This window comes from Anabrus simplex, chromosome 13 (genome assembly GCF_040414725.1).
Source record: "Anabrus simplex isolate iqAnaSimp1 chromosome 13, ASM4041472v1, whole genome shotgun sequence".
NCBI lineage: Eukaryota > Metazoa > Arthropoda > Insecta > Orthoptera > Tettigoniidae > Anabrus > Anabrus simplex.
In genome coordinates this window covers 84,084,470-84,097,853 of record NC_090277.1, presented here as the reverse complement: position 1 = coordinate 84,097,853, position 13,384 = coordinate 84,084,470, and the positions used below count along the sequence as shown (strand labels likewise).

Genomic DNA, 13,384 nt, shown 5'->3' with positions numbered 1-13,384 from the left:
CGGCAGCCCTGAGATGGTTTCCGTGGTTTCCCATTTTCACGTCAGGCAAATCTTAATGAAGGCCACGGCCGCTTCCTTACCACTCCTAGGCCTTTGCTATGCAATCGTCGCCATAACACCTATCTGTGTCGGTGCGACGTAAAGCAAATTGTTAAAAAAAATACCAAGTAAATAATTATTAGTTAGAAAATACTTAAATTAAGGAACAATATTAAACTCTTCAGAACGATACATGAAACTGGTTTAAAATCCTAATATCGTTACATATTAACTTGGGACTGTCGAAACTATTGACCCTTTGAACTTGTTGGGCCAAAACTAGCTTGTTGACTTGGGAATAGATTGCACATGACTTTGGAACGACAATTAAAAACGGAAGCGGGATAAAATCGCCACCACCCCCTTGTTCACCTTAGTAATTCTACCACCAGTTAATTACAAACAAGCACACCATTACGAACATTGTTCGAACCACGATAACTTTTGCATTAGTCCGACTCCGATACATGCTTCTCTGTTTGCCTAGTACTGATAGATAAGGTTGCGAGTTGGGTCACATTCAATATTTTTTGAGGTAAAGTTTTATAATGTCTGAGAAGATTAGGAAGTCATTTAAACTTTGGGTTTTAAGCTTCTTGCTCAGCTGATTTGTGTGTGACCTTGATGCGGCCGTCAGCTGAGCGTGCGGCCTGTTTGTGGTGGTTGAAACGAAAAACGAAGGGAAAGGGGGAGTGATGCGCCAACAGAGACAGTGAGAGACACAAATAAAGGGGAACCCATCATTAAACCCGGCAGGGAGTGGGAGTGTGAGAGTGCAATACGGACCAGTCTCCGAGGGCCTGCTTTAAAGTCACTCCTACCTTCTCGCGTAAAATAGAAATGCTATTATCTCGGTTAACCCACAATTTAGGCCGTTTTGGTTCTGAAGTGGCTCAGGTGTTCAGATTAAGGCTGTTGAAATGCAAAGGCTGTAGTAATCTGTGACCGTGCCTAACGAGAAGCTACTCTGTCAGGAAACATGAGCACGCGTGAAATATATTTACCTATATAGGCTACTCCTAATTCCAGCACTTTGCTGGTCAGCACATAGATAAAGTAAACTCGTGTCCTCATTCCGAGGTGGTGCAGCTCTTTTCAGGCACACCCCCTATGGAGGTGAGCTGCATGTGCCATTTCAACCATATACCAGCCCTCCTGCCGTTCTTAAATTTCTGGCAGTACCGGGAATCGAACCCAGGCCCCCGAGGACGGCAGCTAATTACACTAACCGTTACGCTACGGAGGCGGACAGCACATAGATGCACATCACATACCCCACGGCTAAACACTATGTGAAGGGAAGTGTACGTTGTGAAGTGCTAATATATATATTTTTTTTTTTCCCCTGCTGAAAACTGCCTTCCTGATTGCCATGATTGTGAAGGTGTCAAGTCTATATGGTCTAACACAGTGTTCAGCCGGTTCGAGTCCCGTTGATCAGGGGAAGAGAGTCATCATCGGAATGTTGGCTGGCAGAGTAGGAAAGGTGGTAGCATACAATTTCTAATCACTAGATTGCGTTGCAAAAGCCTGGATTCCGTTCCAAAACTCTCCGCAGTGTTCATTTGGAGTGAGGGCATATGACGCTGTTGGTGGTGATTCGTCCGTGGAATGGAAACTATAAGCCTTGAGCAGACCCTTTGATGCTGTTCGATAGGAGTAGGCTTGTTGCGACCGTGTTTCACCTTCTCCCTACCTACTCTTACATGTGTCACGTCGTTAAATTAAGCTCATTAACTGCTCTGAGATTGTCAGGAAGGGCATCTGGTCATGAAAACTTGCTACGAAAATTCATCTCACTTTATACGGAACCTCGCAGAGAATCATTCGTTTTATCCCTGTTCCATTCCTCCATGCTGACCCATCACCATTTTTATCATACTATTCTGGATGTTTCCAGAGATGGAGTCTTGCAAAATGTAGTAGCTTTATGTTCATAAACAGCGGACATAATTCATGAATTAAATGTAAATTATGTTCTCTCACTAAAACTGAACACACTATTGATATTTCAAGATCCAGCAAACGATTGCGACATTCTCAGGTAATACCTGATATTGCAGCAGTATTAGAAATGTTAATACTAGTAGTGCTTTTGGTATAACAGTACTGATGAAGATAGACGTAGGCTACACTAGTTCAGTGAGCGATGAAGAGATTAGAACAATCCATGGACAAATGACCGAAATATTAGATATCCTTGATAACGTGAGGCAAGACTCAACAACTTCGTTGTTTTTCAGTGCAATCAATGGCCCGGTTTTACTTTAGCTACAGGATGAAGATAGGAGATTTCACTTGTTACTTATAATAAAGGACCGACTCTGAGGTAAATAGGCTCATATTTAATTTATTTTTTATTCGAGGGGTGGGATGAGTTGGCTTTGGCACTGTGATTAGGACCCGAGTTTTCCTATTTGGATCCCAGAAACTTCGCGTGGACCAGCGCGTGGAAACAGAAAGGGGTAGCTAGCCAAGTCTTAAACTGACCTGGTACTACGTTAAAGTAGAGTTAGAAATAGAAGTCCTGTCTCAAACCATGTAAATGAAATCTAGTGTATTTCTAAATATCATATTAATTGATAATAATAACTCACCTCAAACTCATCTAGAGCTGCATTTATCCTGTGCGTTATCTTTCTAATACTGGGTTTTTAGGTAACTTCTGGTGTTCAGGAAGATTTCGAGTGATTTCTTGTCGGTCTAATGTTTCGAGTAGGTTATTTTTGTCACATGAAGCATCGTCAATGTCTGTGTTCCAAACCTTATCCTTTTTAAACCACTGTCGAGATCTATTTTAACTTTTGAAACACACTGAATTATGTGCGTTCCCTTACAAAAATACGGTTGAAAAACTCCTTATCGCGGTATAAAATTACTTCAAACATGAAAAATGTTCTCCACATGGAAACCATTTTGACTACACTGCATTCACATTTCATTTTCATTTGTCAGGTCCAGTCAAAGACGTTGATGGGTGTGAGATTCCTTCTTGTAGTGTCTGTATAAGGCCACTAATTGGATTAGATGAAAGTAACATGTCCAAATATTATTTGTAATTCAGTCTCACTCGAAAAAAATACAATTTTGAATTGTTTATAAATCTTAAATAATGGTGTCCTGATTTCTACTTCCATTAAGTCTATCGACGGACGAGGACAGTTTTTGATCGATGTCCCTTTCTCCCCTTGTTTCTCCGGCAATTTCATTTTAATTCTTAAATTTCTTTTGTTCGAGGTGAAAATATTTATTTCGAATTATTGTTTATTCGGTCAATTCGTTCCTTTTATTACCTCTATCTAGATTATTCCTTAGCTTATTATTTTCTACATTGTTCTTACGTGGTTTATAAATTGTAACTCAGTTGTGTGAGCAAAATTGTTCTGACCGTATGGAATGAAACTATGAAGGAACTCAAGTCTTCAACGTTTATGTAAAGTTTATATATTTAATGGTGGATAACGATGCGTATATACAATCGGAAGGCTTGGATTGTTCATGTTCTGTCAACATAACCTTTTAAGAATGAATGTGAATGTAAACATTGTTCTATGGATGGAAACATGTAATTCTTGCATAGATTATGTATTTGCATAGTTTAGAAAACTACTATCAACGAAAACCAGCCAGAAGAGGTCGATGCGGAAAAAAAAGAATAATTTATGAAGAAACGGTGGATTTCTATAAGCAGAAGTATAAGCTCTCATCCATCTCTATAATCGGCTTGATGTTACGTACTCGAGGTACCATATCTAAATTTTTTGTCAACTTCTGCAATGCCTTTGGGCTGAATAGAGACTTCATCTATAACATCGTCATTACCACACTCAAAAAGTCCATCATGATCTTCAAGAACCATGTTTGTGGAGCTCAGATAAATGTTATGACGTGGCTCACTCTTTTGCATACTCTTAACTTCATACTATCTCGTGTATCTACTGTATCTATATCCATTATTGCTGTTAAGGTATTCTTTGTCCTTTGCAATCTGCAGCAGTTGCAGGAAGATTGTATAATAATAAATAAACATCGGTTACTATTTTTGGAGAATATCTTTTAATTTGGGCATTGTAAAACATATTTTCTTTTACATGTTTGAAGTTCATCTTTGTCGTGTAGCTGAAGACTGGCCTCGTAAAAGACTGTGTCGGACTGGGGTTCAGTGGAGATTGTTTTATATATACGTGCTGCAAGCGAGATGTTATTCAGGCACAAAATTTTCTTTCATCCGCCATCTTTTTTTTATCATGGTCGTCTGTTGCTTCTTTTGAAAGCCATGAACCAGACTTCGTAGGTGTTTAAGTGCGTGCGAAGTGTTGTTGGTTTAATACGCCTCTTTTTACTATCTTTCGTTTCTTTCCAGTTGCACGTTTTATCCTTTGGTAAATGGTATTTGAGTTATGTTGACATGGAATAACACACTGTTGGGATTTATTGCTCAACGTCACAATCTGAGTAATTTGCGACTATATTAGGACTTTAAACCAGTTTCATGTACTGTTTTGAAGAGTTTAATATCGTTCCTTTATATAAGATTAAAGCATTTTCTAAACCTAATAATTAGTGATGTTAATGTGTATTTCTATTGTTCAGTCATCTGTTCGTCGTATGATTTCCTTATGAAAGCTAATATTAGATCTGAATAGTTCGTGGTGAAGTAGGATATAATTAAGCAGAATAAACTTCGATTTTGGCCATGTAAGTTTTTCGATGTCCTACAAAACATGTTCTACATCTTCTAATGTCAATTAGCTGCGACAGCTGAGTGTAGTTGTCTCTCACTGGCTCACATTCCATTTTTATAGCATATACATAAAGGTAAATGTGATTATTAACTGTTGTGTCTTGGTTAATTTGGTCTTCTATGACGTGATGTACAGAAGATTATTTGTTATTTGATTTTAGTACTTTGGTCAATATTGTTTTTGTCATGGCCTGTGAGGTTAGTATTTCGTTCTATATTTTGCCACAGTCTGTTGCATAAACGGGCAAAACATTACTCGAGATCTCACGAATTCATTCAAGTGGAGCTTTTTACGCCAACTTTATGATGTTAGATGTTTATAGAAGAATGTTGGGAGGACGTCAACTTTGATTATAAATTATGCCTAAATGGGGTTGGACGGGGTGGGTTTCTTTTCTTTTTCCTAGAATAGGTTGAGGGAGGAAGTGAGAAGGGACGAAGGGAAATGGAGGGTAGATTATGGGCCTATTTTATGTACCTAATGATACCCTTTACCCGCTTTTCTCGATTTAATTTTGTAATATCCATGTCCAGAAGGTTTACCAGCGATATTCAGTATTGCTCCCGTCGTCTTTCCTTTCTGACCTCGTGATCTCTTCAAACTCTGTTTTTAAATATTTGTAAGTTATATTTCCGTACACTCCCTACGCCTTTCGAGAATCTCCTTTTACGGCTGTGGACACACCTACCTTTGTATTCAAGTGTTCTTTGATAGTTGGGGTTCTATGCAGGCCACTGTAACATTCTTCGAATGTTCTTGGATCTTTTTCTTTCTTCTGAAATTACATGTTACCAGATTTCACACACAGTATTTTTTTTTATATAGTGTTCAAAAGTGCCCCTCAGTGATGAACAACGGACGTCGATAGCTCATAAACACACACCTGATCCATCCGTTTAAGGACTGGTCATCATGAGTCGAAGTTAATAATAATATTCTCGAGATACGAAGTGCTGAGAGTTTAGAGTTCTCACTGTTCAGAGTGATAAACGCCCTTAGATATGCACATGAAATTACTGTCGATATAATGCGAGTTAGTAACACCATATACATCATTGGTTTCCAGGAAAGAAAAACTTTCTTTTTGCACCAAAATAGACGCTGCTTCTAAATCCACAGAAGTAATATTCGAGCCACAGTCAGGAAGAAGAATCAGCCGTTAGTTTGGAAGTAGCAAATACATATATATAACTGCGTTATTCGGAATGAATACGTGTGAAATATTTTCTACAGTTCTTACTGTCGTAATGTCCGACTCGTTGGCTGAACGGTGAGTGTTCTGGCCTTCGGTTCAGAAAGTCCCGGGTTCGATTCCCGACCGGGTCGGGGATTTTAACCTTAATTGGTTAATTCCTACGGCTCGGGGGCTGGGTGTATGTGTTGTCTTCATCATCATCATCATCATCACGACGCGCAGGTCGCCTACGGGAGTCATACAGAAAGACCTGCACCTGGCGAGCCAAACCCGTCCTGGGATATCCCGGCACTAAAAGCCATACGCCATTTAATTACTGTCCTAATCGTCGAAATTATAAGGTTATATCTTTCCAATTTTCCAGTTAGTACTGTGATTTTATCTTCATACAATCAGCAAAAGAAAATCGTCATTATGTAAGTGAAATTTCAGGTCTTAAGTTGCGCCTGTTCTCTCTATTTCTTTGCCTTACGTAGTCTGCTATAGAAGTAACTGGTGAAATCGTATCATTGGTTGTGGAAGATCTGCATTTTATTCCTAGTACAATTTTGGAATAGATGTCCCTTGTAAAGTACTTCGTGTACAGTTTCTAGTGAACTTCAAGGGTATAATGAGTATTTTTAAGAGGAGGCAGATGAGCAATTCTGACCATTGAAAGTCGTATGAGAAGATTAAGATGACTCGTGAAGGGAAAAATAGCTTTGTATTGGTCGACTTATTTCCGCGAATGGAACAAGTTCTTTCAAATGAGTTGAAGTACTTACAAGAACTTAGTTTGTTATTGCTCCGTTATTTTTTGAATAATACATTGTGGTATAATGTTTCAGGCCAGCAGAACATTCCGATGCCACCCCGGCCTTCGAGCGGCCAGTCGGATGGAAGTGGTCCTACTCGTATGAGTCATTCGCCCATGGCTACCCCGGGGGCCTACCAACAGCCCCTCGCTCCACCCCCTCACATGCACGCCGGCTACAAGCTGGGCCAACAGATGGCGCCCTACACGCCGCAAGGCCAACAGTACCCGCAAGGTAACAACATTACCACTTACCACATTTTCATGTACGTCTCCCTCGACTGCAAAACAAGACTTGAAATCTATTACGGGACAGATGCTATTGAAACTCTATAGTAATTTGGACGGATTTAAGCAGAAAGGAGCCAACCCTCAAAAGTATATATACTCACATATAAATGCATAAAAAAGAGTTACTGGCATTTTTGAGTGTGGTTTGTCATCCCATTTTCAGAAAAAGGAACGAGTTCTAAATCCTGTCCTAATATTATTCCATTAGAACATTTTCTTGGTATGCAATGCAGCATTCCATTTCAGGAGAAAGGAATAGTCACTACTTTCAACTTTTTAGAAAATGGACACTTGTATTCAACCACTGGCCAGTGGTTGCTTTATATGTACTGTCTTTATCCATTTCAGTATAAAGGAGCCATTAGTTTCACTTTGACTTCATTTTTCCCCGAATATACCCCACGATGGTTGGTTCTTTTCTGATTGCTGCTATCCAGTTAATCCCAAATCACCGAGCTCGATAGCTGCAGTCGCTTAACTGCGACCATTGTCCAATATTCGGCAGCCCTGAAGATGGTTTCCGTGGTTTACCATTTTCACAGTACTGTAAGGGGCTGTACCTTAATTAAGGCCACGCCCACTTCCTTCTCACTCCTAGTCCTTTCCTATTCCCATCGTCGCCAGTGTACGCGCGACGTAAAGTAACTTGTTAAAAAAAATGAATCAAAAGCCTTTGTTTTCTCTGAGAAGATGCATGCAAATGAAAAACCCTCCCACCAATTAACAAACTACCGTAAATATCGACGTACCAATGATACCTGGCCGTCGGTATTTTGTGTAAAATCTATTCATGCACGTTCGTTGTTTGCCCCCCACTTCGGTATGGTCTAGTTTAAGGAAACGAAAGTCGAAAATAGTTCGTTCCTTTTTTTCTATTATGTGAAAACAAATGTACCATACATAATTTTGAAGTGCAGGTGGGATTTCAATAGTGCAGGATAGAAATGGTATTTCAGAAAGAAGTCTAAATAAATCCCAGTTATCTCCGTTAATGTTAGTACCACCGATAAATTGTACATATGAGTAATAGAAAAAGGACCATCTGATCTTTAATGTTGTAATACGACGATTTATATCGGAGGTACTTCTTTTTTTCTAAAGTCTTAGTTTTATGAGTTTCTTAGCCATGGTTGTGAACTAGGTAACTAACCTGGGAATGCACTGAAGGACGTCTGACAGCCTGGAAGTATGACGAAGGTGAGATATTGCCAGGGACTGCAGGAGGCGATGTAGGGGACGGCGGACGCCACCAACCCTCAGTTTGCCCTTGGCGAGAGGGGCAACGAGCCTTCACTCTGCTCATAGCTTACGTATTCCGCGCTCTCACTTTTATACATTTAATTATTTAGTTCTCCAAAACTGCTTTAGGACTAAGGATTGGGATATTGGAGTGGCTGATACGGATTAGTTTTGACATCAAAATAATCCAACATTTTCCTCATTTTTCTGAAAGATGATGTTCAAGCTCAAGCTAAAAGAGCTCCAGCGGTAGAGTGCTGTTCTTTTGAGATCAGGTTGGTGGGTTCGATTGGGGCTCATTTCGATGGTGTTTGAAGGTGTTCGTAGATTTACTAGCACCAGTACTTAATTTCGGCATCTCCCAGGGGTTGTCTTTTTGTACAGTATTTTTAAGGGGAGTGCTGCAATTTAGCTCACACCGAGAATTTAAAATAGTACCTTACACGTGTATTGAATTGTAATGTAACTATATGACTGAAGAATATTACATACCACCTTCTATTTATATTAAATCTTGTGGTTTTATTGTTTTGATTATAAGAAATTGTTTTAAAAACCTGAATTTCAGAAAATTATTTTGTAAAAAATGATTTCTCATATCAAGTTTTCAAATATCGAAACTTGTGGCTTTTAATGTGGGGTTGAAAAGGGGGCAAAATGCGTAGGTATGCCTAATGGCACCTACAATTTTACAGCACTGACTAGTGCATAAGAAAACATCTGTGGAGAAAAATTCCTTCACCTCGGCAACTTGGAAAATCGTGGTAGTGGAGGTTCATATCTCCCCTAGTGTCCGACTCGTTGCTGAATGGAGAGCGTACTGGCCTTCGGTTCAGAGCGTCTCGGGTTCGGTTCCCGGATGTCGGAGATATTAACCTTCATTGGTTAATTCATTGGCTGGGGGGCTGGCTGTTTATGCTGTCCCCAACATTCCCACAACTCACACACCACACACAACACTATCCTCCTCCACAATAACACGCAGTTACCTACACATGGCAGATGCCGCCCACCCTCATCGGAGGGTCTGACTTACAAGGGTTGCACTCGGCTAGAAATAGCCACACAAAATTATTATATATCTCCCCTACTGCACTGTCACTGCATTGTCCTGCGTCTTGGGAAGATGTGGCAGTCCAACTGATGAGCCCACTGCTACTTGGTACTTTGATAGAAAAGGCCTAAAGAGTGCAAATACCATAAAAACTAATAACGTGGAAAGAACTGTATGCGTATTATGATCGTATAGGCAGATACAAGAAGGAAATTTAACGTCCCATTTTTATGTATGTAGAACAGGAAACCAGGTAGACTTTAGCTGCAAGGCGTCCACAAGATATTTATGAATTTCATTAGCCCACGAGTGGAACACATAGGCTATCCCTCTAATTTCATTCAGTGATCTTAAAACCTACATAAATCAAGAGTTCTTGTGTTTTCAATTCTTGGTCTGTTCATACAAGAATTTAAAAATAGAAAGTAGTGTTCTTCTGATTTGTAAAACTAATGTCCCTTGGCTTATGATCTGTCACCATTGATCTGCATTAAGACTGTTGCCCAGGGGGTAGATTCTCTAACAGTTCCTTACCAAGTCTATTTCAAAGAAGTTGGAAATTTATCAAACACCTCCCTTGATAAATTATTCCAATCCTTAATTCTTCTCCCTATAAACTAATATTTGCTGTAATCTATCCTCTTGAATTCCAACTTTTATCTTCATTTTATGATTTCAAAAACTCCACTTTAGCTTATTCATCCACTAATGGTATTCCACGCCATCTCTCCACTGACAGCGCAAAATATTCTACTTATCGTAGTCGATAATTTTCATATCCGTGTTGATGATTATCTAGTTTTGCAGAATATTTGAAAGGATGCCTCACCAATCAACACTATAAAAGTACAATATCAAAGTTTCAGTTTGCTTTGGACCATCTTCAGCTCAAAAGTACATGAATTAAGAACATTTAGACAAACACACACTACAAATAAATGTACATGATATGATTAAAATGGTATGTATTTCACTAAAATCGTGTTTGTCTTTAAAATTAACCTTCTTATTATTAAAAACGTGTTATAAAATTGTGTGTTCAATTCAATTGAACAAGTTAATCTTAAAATATAATGTGATTCTTATAACTATGATTTTTCTAAGTTTTTGATGAAGATGATAAAACAGTAGTTGACATGTGGAAATGAAAACGTGTAGTACAAACTTTAAACAACAAGCATCATCATCATCATCACCACCACCACCACCACCACCACCACCACCACCACCACCACCACCACCACCACCACCACAAACTTGGGATATAACTTAAACAACGATTTGCCTCACTTACTTGTTGTCACTCATTTGTGCTGTCACTTTAAAATGCTGTGTTGTTAAAAAGTGGAGAGACACTTGTCGTTAAGTTAGTCGAATTGAACAATAATAGTGTACATTGTAGAGATTGTACGATTTTGAATTTGGAAGATTAGCACTTGTTGCGGAATACATGCAGGGCATGTGAGAAATGAGGAAACATCCTTCGTATTTTGTTGTTGACTGTAGAGTTGAAATAGACAGCTGATAGCTTGAAAATGAGGTTGACTCATGACATTGAAGCCGTTATTATGTGGAAATGTTAAATACGCTGAGAGGATGGAATATTCCCTTGTTTCTTGCCCTTGTAACCCTGCTGCTGACAGTGTTAAACGTATACGACGAAGGCAAGAAGCTTCTGAATTTCAACCGTGGGTTTCCTTTTGATGTGTTCAATTCTATTTAGATTTTCTAAAATTATTTGAATCTTTCTTCCCTCTAAATTCCTTAGATCAAGGTGTATTTGATTATGTATTATCTTTCATATGCTTCGTTTGGAAGGGCTAATAACCACATTGTTTTGCTCCTTGCAACAGCCAACACTATCATTCCTCTTGCTGTGTACAGACTTCTGAAAGTGGTTCATACAAGATTAAAATACACAGTCTTGTGAACATTGTTCAAAATAAAGAAAAGATTCACCAGAAATATTGAGGACCTCTGTGGATTCCAGTACTTCCCACTCCAGAACTACATCGATAAGACCAGTTAAATACTAATCTGTTCCTACACCACCATACAGCTTTTCCAGGTAGTGTCTTCATACTACCGTGACTTTGTCCTGTTTATACGCTAGGATGTTATCTTTCAGGAAGCCATTATGCACTACTCACTTGTTTCAGAAGAAACTCTTCTCTTTCTTGTAGGCTAGTACCAGATTGCCAGTCATAATTCGCTCCTGGACTTCCTTGCAAATATCCTGCAGTGATTTATCCTTGTATTCCCTTGCTCTCCAGTTCATGGTATTCCTTATTTATCTGTACTGCTTTCTTCCTTCTTCCATCTCAAGTTATGTTTTCTAAGTTCTCTTTTGTGCTCGATCATCTTAATCAGCTCATCAGTCATCCATTCATTTTTAACATTCTTCTGAAGCCTATAAGACCTTTTCCACTGCCTGGTTAGGTCCATTTTTTATCTTTACCCATTTCTTCCTTATCTCTGTAACGTCCCCACGAATCACTTTCTTTTTTCATGTCCTCCGCAGACAGTGTTCTTGTCTCCATGGCCTTCAGCTTGTCCAAGTCCCATTTTTGTGCTTCGTCCTTCTATGAAGTTTTTAAATTTAAGACTGCTCTCGCTCAGCACCATGTTGTGGGCCGAGTCTACGTCAGGGCTTGAGTAGGACCTGTAGCACTTAATTTGGTTTTGAAATCTACTTTTGTAAGAATATAGTCTATTCGATAACATCTTTAGATCACCAGGGGCTTTCCAGGTGTATCATCTTCTCTGGTGATCTTGGAAGCAGGTTTTGGCCACCGTAGCTCGTTCCTGATGCAGAACTCCACTTATCGGTCTCCAACGCGCTTGTTCCTTGTTCTAGACTGATATTCTCATCAGTTCCTTCTCATATGACAGCTTTCCAGTCTCCCAATGTAAACAAGTTCCCATCACTTTTGATTCCTTGTATGGCCTTGTCTAGCTTGGCATACATCGTTTCCACCTCCTCGTCTTCTTGGTTTGATGTTAGTATGTATGTATGTTAGTACAATCACAGTTTTGTTATCTAGCTCTACTAGCCTCGTCCATCTGCTATACTGCACTTATCCCTTCACTCACCGTCCTATGTCCTTGTTCATCACCACTCCAACTTCATGCTGGCCAGGCCTGCCCTCTGTATTTCTTATGTGGATTCCAGTAATCTATACTCCGGAAGTTGCGATTGTCAAGCCATCTAGTTTTGCATATTCCTACAATGTTCATCTCACTTTGGTCATTTCAAGTTTAAGCTTTTCCACTGTTTCACATTGTAGCAGTGTATGGACGTTCTGTGTTCCGATTCTCCTTTTTTGTTTTGTAGGTTTTTTCTTGAGGCAAGATCTCGAGCGGTCCCTGCCTAGAGATCCGTATGGGGGACTATTTAATCTCTGGATTGTTTTACTAGAGCATGTCTTTCCATCGTCTAGCTATTGTGGTAACCATTGTTACTAGGGCTATCCAGTGGATCTTTAATGCAGGTTTCCCCTTGCCTTCCATATCCTGTTTACTCGCTATACGAACAGTGTTAAATTTGCTAAACTTGGGGGTTGCTCATCTTCCAGATTACTGCAGATGGAGCAGTGAAATTTAGTATGGTTATACCAGCAGTCTTAATCTCTGTGTTAAATGCATTTCAAGCAAAATTGTATTGACTATTTTATTATTTTTTACTTTTTACAATAAGCAAATAATTTCTCAATTTTTTACACACATATATTTTTTTAATGAACAAACTTTCCATTGTTAGGCTAAGTAATGAATTTGTGTTTAGCATTGAGGGCAGTGTTAGTTTTAAATGTTGTACTAATTTCATATTGGTATCTTCATTAGCTTCCAAGATAAGCACACCACAACAACAGAAAGTATTGTTCAGAGAAAATTGGCTTCAAAGTTTAGGTAGTAGAGAAAACCTACTTCTTGTGGTTTAAAACTTCCCAGCTCCATACTTAGATCATCCATGTCTTCTTTCTTCCCTTTCTATTTCTTGCTTCCTTGATCATCTGTTCAGCTTGTCT

At 39.1% G+C, this 13,384-nt stretch overlaps 1 protein-coding gene across 7 annotated transcripts in view; it reads left to right on the top strand.

The window, feature by feature from the left end:
* The window catches only part of LOC136884883 (trithorax group protein osa), a 744,453-nt gene that overhangs the window by 621,986 nt on the left and 109,083 nt on the right, over positions 1-13,384 (top strand). For all 7 annotated transcript variants that reach the window (XM_067157182.2, XM_067157180.2, XM_067157183.2 and 4 more), the window contains exon 6: positions 6,807-7,007. In XM_067157182.2, coding sequence (XP_067013283.2) covers positions 6,807-7,007 — 201 coding nt within the window. The remainder of the gene's footprint in view (positions 1-6,806; positions 7,008-13,384) is intronic.